This window comes from Hippocampus bargibanti, linkage group LG02, assembly GCF_051943395.1.
Source record: "Hippocampus bargibanti isolate YZ-2025 linkage group LG02, ASM5194339v1, whole genome shotgun sequence".
Classification (NCBI taxonomy): Eukaryota; Metazoa; Chordata; class Actinopteri; order Syngnathiformes; family Syngnathidae; genus Hippocampus; species Hippocampus bargibanti.
In genome coordinates, this window is record NC_142735.1 from 31,113,299 (window position 1) to 31,124,903 (window position 11,605).

Below are 11,605 nucleotides of genomic sequence, written 5' to 3' on the forward strand. Positions count from 1 at the left end.
TGCATGAGCTTACTTTGTCTTGTTGGACACGAAAGGACAAAGGATGCGTTGAAAAAGGCCAGCGGAGAGCGTGACTGCCGTGGTGGGCGTGGACAAAAATGCGGCAGGACAGAAGGGAGCTTGAAAGCGGCTTGCGCTCCACCACAAGCCGGTTTCAAGCTCCCGTTGTGACCTGGTATGGCAGTGTCTGAAACAACGTCTGCCCAGTCGCACGGGGCGTGCAACTTTTACGTCGGGCGTACAACTTACAAAACGTCTCCTCCCGGGTGGCTGACAACGTCTTCAAGAAGAAAAAAAAAGATTTTTTTTTTCAAATCAAACGTTTGCTTTATTCAATAAAGCAAACGTTTGAACAAAGATTTCAAAATCTGAATAAATTATTCAGATTTCGAAATCTTCATTTGGCTTGGAAATTTTGGAATTTCGATTCGTTTGTCAATTTGCATACTCTGCACGGCAGCCAATCAGAAGCCTGCTTCATGCTTCCGGACGTTCCCTAGCGTTATTAGGTCGTGCATTTGCATATCAATTTCCAAAGTAGATGCTGTCATGATCTTGTTGGCGACCTGCGTGCTGCATCGCAGGTGCTGGTCGTTACAATCAGTGACACTTAAAAGGACTCCCGGCACGACCATCCGGTGCCGGGTCATTGTTGAATGCATTGTGCATTGTATGCTGTGCATGCGTTTGTTTCATCTTGGCAGACTTTTACTCTTGGTCTTTATTTTGATACTTTGCTTTCTATTAGCTATGTATCTAGCTTGTTGGCTGTCTAGCTAGCTATCTATTAGCTATCTAGATAGCTAGCTACCTGGATAGCTATCTATTTGCTGTCTATTAGCTATGTATCGAGCTTGTTGGCTGTCTAGCTAGCTATCTATTAGCTATCTATCTAGATAGCTAGCTACCTAGTTGTGTTAAATTCATACTGTCTACTTGTTCTAATTTACAACAGATTCTTTTCTTGCAGACTGTAGCTTTTTTGGGTGTTCGGTTGCCTTATATGTTTCGGCGTATACTTCTTCTGGACGAAGGCAGAGGTGTGCCGCGAAGCATGTGGGGTGGTTGAACACCTGGAAGGGCTGCTGTCTGTAGGAAGGGAATCTGTTGTACCTAGCTAGCTATCTATTTGCTGTCTATTAGATATCTATCTGGCTGGTTGGCTGTCTAGCGAGCTAGCTATCTATCTATCTGGCTAGCTATCTATTAGCTGGCTATAAGTTGGCAAGCTAGCTAGCCTTCTATCTCGGGCCTCAGTCTTGTCGGACCTCAATCGCGCCTGTCTAGCTATTTTTTTTTTCTGTGGGTTGAGTGAACGCTGGCGCGTGTGGCTGCCGCTGCTCACCCACAGAAAAACCGTACTGTAAAGTGACCTTGAGAGTTATGAAAGGCCCTTATAAATTAAATGTATTATTATTATTATTATTATTATTATTATTATTATTATTATTATTACAGATAGCTGGCTCGCTGGCTATCTATCCAGCTAGCTAGCTATCTATTAGATAGCTGGTTGGCTGGGTATGTATTAGCTGTCTATTGGCTAGCTATCTGTTGGGTATCTCATAGCTAGCTGGCTTGCTTTCTATCTATTTGAGTTACTTCCGGTTTGAGTGAACGCTGGCGCGTGTGGCTGCCGCTGCTCACCCACAGAAAAACTGATCCAGTGAATGTAAAGTGACCTTGAGAGTTTTGAAAGGCGCTGACAAATGAAATTGAGTATTATTATTATTATTATTATTATTATTATTATTATTACTATTATTATTATTTGACATTCTTGCGCCGTCACGATTGGAATAAAGGCCTCCGTCTGCCCGCCCCTGCATCCGTCCCGGTGCGTCCTTGTCCATCCTTGTCCGTACGTACCCGGCAGCCGAGCAGCAGGCTTTTGCGCATGTTGGCCACGCGCACCATGAGGCACGGCCAACCCTCCTGCGTGGACACCACAGCGTGCTGGCTGAATTTCACCGTCTCCCCCCGCTTCTTGGGCCGGGCCACCTGCAATAGCGCCAAGCGAGTAGTGATGTGTCATTTGCGAACAAGCCAGATCTCTGAAGTGAACGAAGAGAGGCGGTTCCTTTTTCACATAATTTCACATGATTTTGGTAGTTAGTTAATTTAAGCAACAAAAACAAACTGAGGAGTCATTTGGGAGCCAAAAGAGCCGGCTCTCTTTAGTGAGCCGAGCCAAAAGAACCGGCTCTCTGAAAAGAGCCGGATTTCCCATCACTACAAGCGAGTGAGGCCGACTCACCTTGGCCAGGAAGGTGCCAGTGATGAAGATCTCCATCGCCAGGGTGACCACCAGCTGGAAGATGAGAAGCAGGACGGCGGCGGGACACTCCTCTGTGATGACACGGGAGCCGTAGCCGATGGTGGTCTGCGACTCCAGCGAGAAGAGGAAGGCACCAGTCAGCGTCCGCATCTCTGTCACGCACGGCGTGCGGTTGGAGGCCGCCGTCCGGTCTGCGGGTGGGTGACAAAACCCTCACGCCCGCTATTTTCGGTTGCTTGAGGATATTTCGGGATGCCCACCTGCCAAGTCACCGTGAGCGGCGGCCAGCAGGTACCACAGCAAGCCGAACAGGAACCAGGTGCCAGCGAAGGTGGCGCAGAACAACAAGAACTTGTAACGCCAGCGCATGTCCAGGAAGGTGGTCCACAGGTCACGCAGGTAAAGCGCCTGTCGCCCGCTCACGTGCGCCATTGTCACGTTGCTACGGCCATCCTTGGAGAGGACCCGCCTCCGCTGCCCCCGCTGCCGCTCTTCATCGCCCCCTGCCGGGCTCAGCAGCGGCGCCGTGTGGGAGTGGCTTATCATCGGAGGGGGAGGAGCCCCACGGCGGGGCTGGCGCTGCTGCCTGAGAAGAATCCGATTAAGCGGGTTGAAACAGCAACTTAAAATGTAATGTATTATTATTATTATTATTATTATTATTATTATTATTACTTCACCCACCTTCCTCACCTCACAGAGCTTACTACTTTTTAATAATAATACTAATCCATTTAATTTCTAAGCGCCTTTCAAAAGTCTCAAGGTCACTTTACAGTGAAAGGATACATTTGTTTTTGTGGGTGAGCAGTGGCAGCCACATGCGCCAGCGTTCACTCAACCCGGAAGTAACTCAAATAGATAGAAAGCTAGCCAGCTTGCCAATAGATAGCCAGCTAGATAGCTACATAGTGTATCGATAGCTAGCTAGATAGCCAGCCAGATATATAGCTAGCTAGCTAGCTAAATAAATCAAGAAATTTTCAGACTAAATGCAGATTTTTTTCCCCCTTAGTCATTCACTTAACATCAATTTTAAACGGCAGACGAATGCATAATTGGTAACAAGATTTTAGTTTTAGTTTTGCCGCTAACAAGTAACAAAAAACTCTTTACACCCAAAATTCTTTTCATTACTTTTTGTGTGGGACTGGGTTGCTTCTCTCGTCAGATTTGCATCTGGTGCATGAGCTTACTTTGTCTTGTTGGACACGAAAGGACAAAGGATGCGTTGAAAAAGGCCAGCGGAGAGCGTGACTGCCGTGGTGGGCGTGGACAAAAATGCGGCAGGACAGAAGGGAGCTTGAAAGCGGCTTGCGCTCCACCACAAGCCGGTTTCAAGCTCCCGTTGTGACCTGGTATGGCAGTGTCTGAAACAACGTCTGCCCAGTCGCACGGGGCGTGCAACTTTTACGTCGGGCGTACAACTTACAAAACGTCTCCTCCCGGGTGGCTGACAACGTCTTCAAGAAGAAAAAAAAAGATTTTTTTTTTCAAATCAAACGTTTGCTTTATTCAATAAAGCAAACGTTTGAACAAAGATTTCAAAATCTGAATAAATTATTCCGATTTCGAAATCTTCATTTGGCTTGGAAATTTTGGAATTTCGATTCGTTTGTCAATTTGCATACTCTGCACGGCAGCCAATCAGAAGCCTGCTTCATGCTTCCGGACGTTCCCTAGCGTTATAAGGTCGTGCATTTGCATATCAATTTCCAAAGTAGATGCTGTCATGATCTTGTTGGCGACCTGCGTGCTGCATCGCAGGTGCTGGTCGTTACAATCAGTGACACTTAAAAGGACTCCCGGCACGACCATCCGGTGCCGGCTCATTGTTGAATGCATTGTGCATTGTATGCTGTGCATGCGTTTGTTTCATCTTGGCAGACTTTTACTCTTGGTCTTTATTTTGATACTATTTTTCTGTTTCGATGAGAAGGTTTCTTCAGCCGTCATCTGTACAAAAGTGAAGGTTTCGGACGTTTCGCCTCCTATCCAAGAGGCTTCGTCAGCGAACTAAAGTCTGACTGGTCGTATCGGCCCCATTTATATATCCCTAATGTCCAGACCTGGTGGCGCCGGACACAGCTATGATAGGTCCCTACTCTCAGGTTGGGGGGGGGCGTGGGACCCCCCCCCTGTGGCCCCACTGATTGTTCCTACATTCCTGACTAACGATTGGCCTATTACACCCACTCCCCCCGGTATCACCTCATCAGCATAACGACCCTCAACCTGAGAGTAGGGACCTATCATAGCTGTGTCCGGCGCCACCAGGTCTGGACATTAGGGATATATAAATGGGGCCGATACGACCAGTCAGACTTTAGTTCGCTGACGAAGCCTCTTGGATAGGAGGCGAAACGTCCGACACCTTCACTTTTGTACAGATGACGGCTGAAGAAACCTTCTCATCGATGGACCACTCCTGTACGACTGAGAGCTTACACAGACGTATTGCTGCCAACTTTGGGAGAGACATCCTTCTGCTGGTACGTAACTTAGAAAAGGCCACCTTTAAATTAGCTGATTTAAAGAACCACCTCAGATTCAATCTTAGATGTAGACAGAGCCGGTTAATTCCTAAATGCTTGAAGCAAGCACCCCTGGAACCCGGATACTTAGCCGATAAAATGCAACAAAATTATACTAGGAAAATTCTAAATTTGCGAATTAGGAGACTTAACATAGAGATAAAAAACAAACAGTCAGAAATAGAAACTTATTATCAGCGATTACAAACTAATCTTACCCACAAAATCTATCAGGAAGTGTGTGAATTTACTAAATCCGGTTATATGAGGCACCACAGCAAAACCAAAGAGAGACAAAAGGGTAAATTTCAAAAATTACTTTTACTGAAACAATCTCAGCTACTGGTAAACACGCGGAAAATTAGGTATGAACAGTTTGCAAGGGAGAATTGGATCAAAAATTTGTCAGACAGAGATCTCTCAGAGACAGAAAAGGCGGTACTTACCAAAGGTTTAAATTTCTCAGTGACTCCTAAAACTATACCTACAATAGATTATATCACAGCTACTGAATCGGCTATTAAAAATAACAAACTTTCGTATGCAGAGGCAGATGATCTACGCATTAAAATATCAGCTCTTCTCAGTAGTGCCAAACTTCCTCCGTCCAACATAACATTAGAAGAGAGAAAGGCGTTAACTACTCTACAAAAAGACAAAAATATTACTATTTTGCCAGCAGACAAGGGCAGATGCACAGTGCTGCTCAACACATTGGATTATGAAGACAAAATAAATAGGTTAATCAGTGATTCTAACACGTATGAGCAACTAAAAAGGGACCCTTCCAATAGATACAAGAAAGAAATGATTGACTGTCTCCAAAAGCTAGAGAAAGGAAAACATATAGATAAACAGATGTATTTTAGATTATACCCGGGAGAGGCCACGCCATGTATCTATGGCCTGCCAAAAATACATAAAGAAGGGTTCCCCCTCCGACCCATTGTTTGTAGCATTGACTCCTCTACATACAATGTAGCCAAATATTTAAAAACTATTTTAGCTCCGTTGGTTGGTAACACAGAATACCACGTAGAGAACACCACAGGGTTTGTAGAGAGGATCAAAGACCTCATATTGGAACCTGAGGAAACTTTGGCATCATACGATGTGACTTCTCTCTTTACATCTGTCCCAACCCCAGCAGCAGTCTCAGTGGTGAGGACGAGGCTGCTGGCGGATGTTTCTCTGCATGAAAGAACCAAACTGAAACCGGATCACATCTGCCAATTATTAGAAATCTGCCTTAATACTACGTATTTTCAATTTCGGGAAACATTTTATAAACAAATCCATGGTTGTGCTATGGGCTCACCAGTTTCACCCATAGTGGCTAATCTTTACATGGAAGAGATGGAGAAACAGGCCCTCACATCCTTCCCAGGGACAAAACCTAGACACTGGTTTAGATATGTGGACGATACTTTTGTCATAATTAAGAAACAAGAAATTCAATCCTTCACAGATCATCTCAACTCTGTAGACTTCAACATTAAATTTACTCGTGAGGACATTCAAGAGAACCAACTAGCCTTCTTGGATTGTAAAGTAATTATAAAAGAGGACAGAGCGCTAAAAACAGAAGTCTTTAGGAAGGCTACGCACACTGACCAATACTTACTTTTTGACTCTAACCACCCTTTACAACATAAACTAGGAGTTATCAGAACCCTCCAGCATAGGGCTAAACTAATACCAACTAGCACTGAAGGTAGAGAAAAGGAGGCAAAACATATCAGGAGAGCACTCACTAACTGTGGGTACCCTCAGTGGTCATTCAACAAATGTCAGAAAGAAAGAATAGCGAACGAAACCAATAATTCTCAAGATTCTAAAAGGAGAGGAGTAGCAGTACCGTACATTGCAGGAGTTTCTGAAAAATTACAAAGAGTCCTTTGGCAACATAAAATTCCTACTTATTTCAAACCGATAAACACGTTAAGGCAAAAATTAGTGCATCCAAAAGATAGGTTACCAAATGAAAAACAAAGTAATGTAGTTTATTCCATACATTGTAAGAATGAAAATTGTAAAGAGCAGTACATTGGGGAGACTCAACAAATTCTCAAAAAAAGACTTTATCAACATCGCAGGGATAATACTAGTGGGCCTCAATCGGCAGTACATTTGCACCTAAAAGCTAGCAACCACTCATTTGACGACAATGAGGTTAAAATCTTAGCGAAAGAACATAGATGGTTTGAAAGGGGGGTGAAAGAGGCGATTCTTATAAAACAACAAAATCCTTCATTAAACCGGTCTGGTGGTGTGAGGTTCAATTTGGATCGTTCATACAATAGCCTGCTCAGGCAAAACAGGTAAGGCAACTTTCGCAATGCTGATGAGGGTCGTTATGCTGATGAGGTGATACCGGGGGGAGTGGGTGTAATAGGCCAATCGTTAGTCAGGAATGTAGGAATATTTTTCTGTTTGAAAGATTTTGATATTTTAGATTCTGTTCCTGTTGACTTTATTTTAATACAATTTCTCAAATACAACCTGCTCCTCCCTCTTGCCTGCTTTTTAGGATCCGCAGCTGCCATCACCACCTTGCAAAACGTGACAGATGCACAGAACCTCAGCCTCAAAAGAAAACTTCTAAAGAAGCTAACAAAATTTATGACGCTACAAAACGTAAACATAATTATCCCGTGACTGTAAAGTGTACTTGAGAGTTTTGAAAGGCGCTTATAAATTGAATGTATTATTATTATTATTATTATTATTATTATTATTATTATTATTATTATTATTAAAAGCATTGTGGAAAGAGCAGGTCACGTGGCTGGTCGCAGACGACGCAACGCAAACATTGCATTGTGCACCATGACGAACAGTGTACGACAACTGGAGCAAAATCATTAGCAAGGTATATTTAATAAAATAAGCAAGGGAGCATTTGTGGTAGGTACATCCTTAATAAAAACAATCCTTAATACTTTGCAACAATGTTTTTTCTTGCGATTAGTCGTCTTATTGGATTTCAAGTTGTGAAAAATGAGTTGTCTGCCCTGGTGTCTGCTAATGTTTTGTCGTGAGTTTCAGACACTGCTAATAGCTTCCACAAATTTATAACGCCCCCAAGAGAAAACTGGAATGACAATGTGGCCCACCTGCTGCAAAAGATGACTTTGACACCCTGATCCAAGGCATACGACAGTAAGCATCACAATGTCCCATTGAACATCGCTTGCATGTTCAATGGGGACGTAAAAATATCACTACACTATAATATCATAAATGTATTAGAATATTGATTTTATATATATGACCATATGCCCATGTCACGGTTAAGATCAGAGCGTTGTCATCAAATGGTGAGTATAGTTTGTGCTTTTTTGAACGTTGCTGTGTCGATGACCATTCTGTGTTTCGGAGACTTTTACTGAGCATCTTCATCTTCATCAGAATCAGAATCATCTTTATTGCCAAGTATGTAGGACACACAAGGAATTTGTTTCCGGTAGAACACGCTGCACTAGTATCGTTGTCAAAAAAACTGCTAAGTGGCACTATACAGTTCCATTTTGGCTACTGTTGAAAGTTTATGAAGTTCATAGAGTTGCTTGTTCGGTAGACACAAGAGGACATAAGCCAGTGTCTTCTTGTGCCGGTCCAAAGCCCGGATAAATGCAGAGGCTTGTGTCAGGAAAGGCATCTGACGTAAAAGATTTGCCTCGCTATCCAGCTGTCTAGCTGGCTTCTCGCTAGCTAGCTATTTGCTATCTAGCTCCATCGCCGGCTAGCTATATACAGCTATAATAATAATAATAATAATAATAATAATAATAATACATTTGATTTATAAGCACCTTTCAAAAACTCTCAAGGTTACTTTACAGTCACAGGATATGTTTTTTTCTGTGGGTGAGCAGCGGCAGCCACACGCGCCAGCATTCACTCAACCCCGAAGTAACTCAAATAGATAGCAAGCTAGCTAGTGAATAAATAGCTAATAGCTAGCGAATTGATAGCTATTAGCTATCAAATAGATAGCCAATAGCCAGCGAACAAATAGCCATTACCCAGCGAACAGATAGCCATTAGCTAGTGAATAGATAGCCATTAGCTAGCAAACAGATAGCCCCAAGCCAATGAATAGATAGCTAATATATAGCCAATAGCTAGTGAATAGCTAGCTAATAGCTATCAAATAGATAGCCATTAGCCAGCGAATACATAGTCATCAGCCAGCGAATAGATAGCCATTAGCCAGCAAATAGATAGCCATTAGCTAGTGAACAGATAGCCAATGAATAGATCGCTAGTAGCTAGCGAATAGATAGCCATTAGCTAGCGAACAGATAGCCAGCAAATAGATAGCTATTAGCTATCAAATAGCTAGCGAAGAGATAGCCAATAGCTAGTGAATAGATATCTAATAGCTAGCAAATAGATACCCAATATCGCCAATAGCCAGCGAACGGATAGCTATCTAGCTAGCTTTCTATCTATTTGAGTTTGTTCAAATAGGCCTTCATTTTTTTTTTTTTTTGTGCATGCAAATACTTTTTACATTGTTTTTTTCTCCATATGTTTTGCTGCTGAAACATTGCGAATGTCTTCATTGTGAGACAGTTTTTTTTTCAACTTCGTTTAATTTCTTGTTATTGGGTTAAGTCAGAGGTGTCAAACTCATTTCGCATCGCGGGCCGCATACGGCCTAGCCCGAGGGAGATGTCAAGTGGGCCGGACCATTAAAATTATACCTTACTCTGCTAAAAATAGCAAAAATATCATGTATTTCCTTTGTTTTGGTGTAAAGAAGCACAAGAACATTAGGAAAATATTGACATTTAATCAACTATCCTTTTACAAAACATTTCATGAAACACCTCATATTTCCTTAGACAAATGTGCAATTTACTTTTATCATTCATAAATATGCATTGCAACTGATCCCACTGATCCCAAAGACACAAAACTTTAATTGGTACTGAAAAATAGAGTAATGCACTTTAAGATTAAATGAGACTTTTAAAGAAAGGGAATTTTTAAACCACTTACACATACGCATATAAAATCTAAATGTAATCTCTGCGTACACCTTACAAACTAAGGAGAGTGATTTTAAATGTGTAATGAAGAAAGTGTTCACCTGTCCTGTAAATCTGTAAACTTCATACATGAAACATACATACACATACAATACGTACTGAAAATGTATGGAGTTGTATGAACAGTAGAATTCCATCACATAACTTTTGTTTTGAAGCTGCTGACTAACATTAAAGTGAGGCTGTCGGTAATAATGAAATTTAGAGTGCGAACAAGATGAGGCGCCGTCTGTAGCCAGGCTGACAGCGCGGGACCGGTCCACTCCAACTCTGTCCAATACAGCAACGACAGAGCCGAAAATGTCCTCGGCTGTTGTGGTGTCCATCATTAGCACCAACTCAAGAAACTCTTCAGTAACAGTCAATGTCTCATCAACTCGTCGAATAAATATGGCCAGTTGGGCCACGTCTGTGATGTCAGTGCTCTCGTCAATTGCCACGGAAAATGCAATAAATCCTCTCTGCTATCGTATTCCTCGTCAGGCTAATATTGGCAAAAGCTTGTCGCTTCTCGGAACATATAAGTTCAGCCGCCTTCATCATGCATCGTTTAACAAAGTCACCGTCGAAATACGGCTTCGATGCTAATGCTATTTCGCTAGCAATTAGGTAGCTGGCTTTTACCGCTGCTTCATTGACTTCTCGGCTCCGGATGAAAGTTGACTGCTGTTTCCTCAGACCCGCCAGCGATTCGTGAATCTTTTCTCAGTTGTCATTGCAACCCGTCATATTTTTCGCTGTGATGAGTCTCGTAGTGGCGTCAAATATTATATTCCTTCAATACCGAAACTTGTTGCAAACACACCGAGCACAAAGGTTTTCCGTGCATCTCTGTAAATAAATAGGACGTGGTCCATTTTTCTGGTCCACTTCTTATCTACTTTTCTCCGTTTGGATAACGACATTTTGGCTAATGAGGGTGTAGCAGAGAGGCGGAGACCAAGGTATGAACAATGTCGCAACAAGCAGCAGATGGCGCATTGACACCGTCTGCTGTTTTCAGTCTGTCTCAGTGATGCGGCGTGTCTTCTACTCTGATGGAACGAGTGCGCCCCTTAGAGGATAATCCATGAATTGCAGAGAATTAAAAATATCAATTCCATGTCTTTTATGCATTTTTCCACTTTCAAATTATCCTGCGGGCCTGATTGAACCTCCTTGGGGGCCGGTTCCGGCCCGCGGGCCGTATGTTTGACACCCATGGGTTAAGTGAACGCTGCCGCTGCTCGTCCACAGGAAAACTTATCCTGTGACTGTAAAGTGACCTTGAGAGTTTTGAAAGGCGCTTAGAAATTAAATGTATTATTATTATTATTATTATTATTATTATTATTATAAAAAAGTTGACCCACCTGTGCACAGCCGCTCTGTTTTCGCAACCTGGGGGAAAAAACAAAACCAAAATACAATCTGTCATCTCCAAACATCTCTGTGTGTGAAACAGTCACACTCGTCCATGCTTATTTACCACTGGCTGTGGTGATCCGGTGGGCTTCTGGTCAATGAGGCTCGGGATGAGTTCGAGAAGAGCTTCCGAAGCCCATCGCAGCCGTTCTGTACCAGAAACACGAGTCTGGACCGGGTCCACCTTCTGAAAAGAAAGCTTGTTGGCAACGTCCGTCGGTGCCGGTGGTGCCGGCTACCGTTTGCTCCCGCCTACCCTCGCCCCTCCCGGAGGACCCATTTGCATTGGTCATCCATCCCATCAGCCCCTGCTGCAGGCCCACTGAGGC

General features: G+C 43.1%; 1 protein-coding gene across 1 annotated transcript; it reads right to left on the minus strand.

Moving 5' to 3' along the window:
- Positions 1–1,788: 1,788 nt before the first annotated feature.
- On the minus strand, positions 1,789–11,605 carry LOC148902431 (ATP-sensitive inward rectifier potassium channel 10-like). The gene is made up of 5 exons (XM_088991271.1): positions 11,341–11,605; positions 11,225–11,252; positions 2,539–2,864; positions 2,258–2,469; positions 1,789–2,001 (listed from the first exon to the last, which is right to left on the minus strand). The coding sequence occupies exons 3-5, from the start codon at positions 2,822–2,824 to the stop codon at positions 1,789–1,791; spliced, it is 711 nt and encodes a 236-aa protein (XP_088847397.1). The 5' UTR covers positions 2,825–2,864; positions 11,225–11,252; positions 11,341–11,605.

Coding starts and splice junctions, on each gene's coding strand:
- LOC148902431 (XM_088991271.1), bottom strand. CDS start 2,824: ATGATAAGCCACTCCCACACGGCGCCGCTGCTGAGCCCGGCAGGGGGC. Junction 2,470..2,538: donor CGCTCACGGTGACTTGGCAG/GTGGGCATCCCG, acceptor ACCCACCCGCAG/ACCGGACGGCGGCCTCCAAC. Junction 2,002..2,257: donor CTGGCACCTTCCTGGCCAAG/GTGAGTCGGCCT, acceptor GCGCTATTGCAG/GTGGCCCGGCCCAAGAAGCG.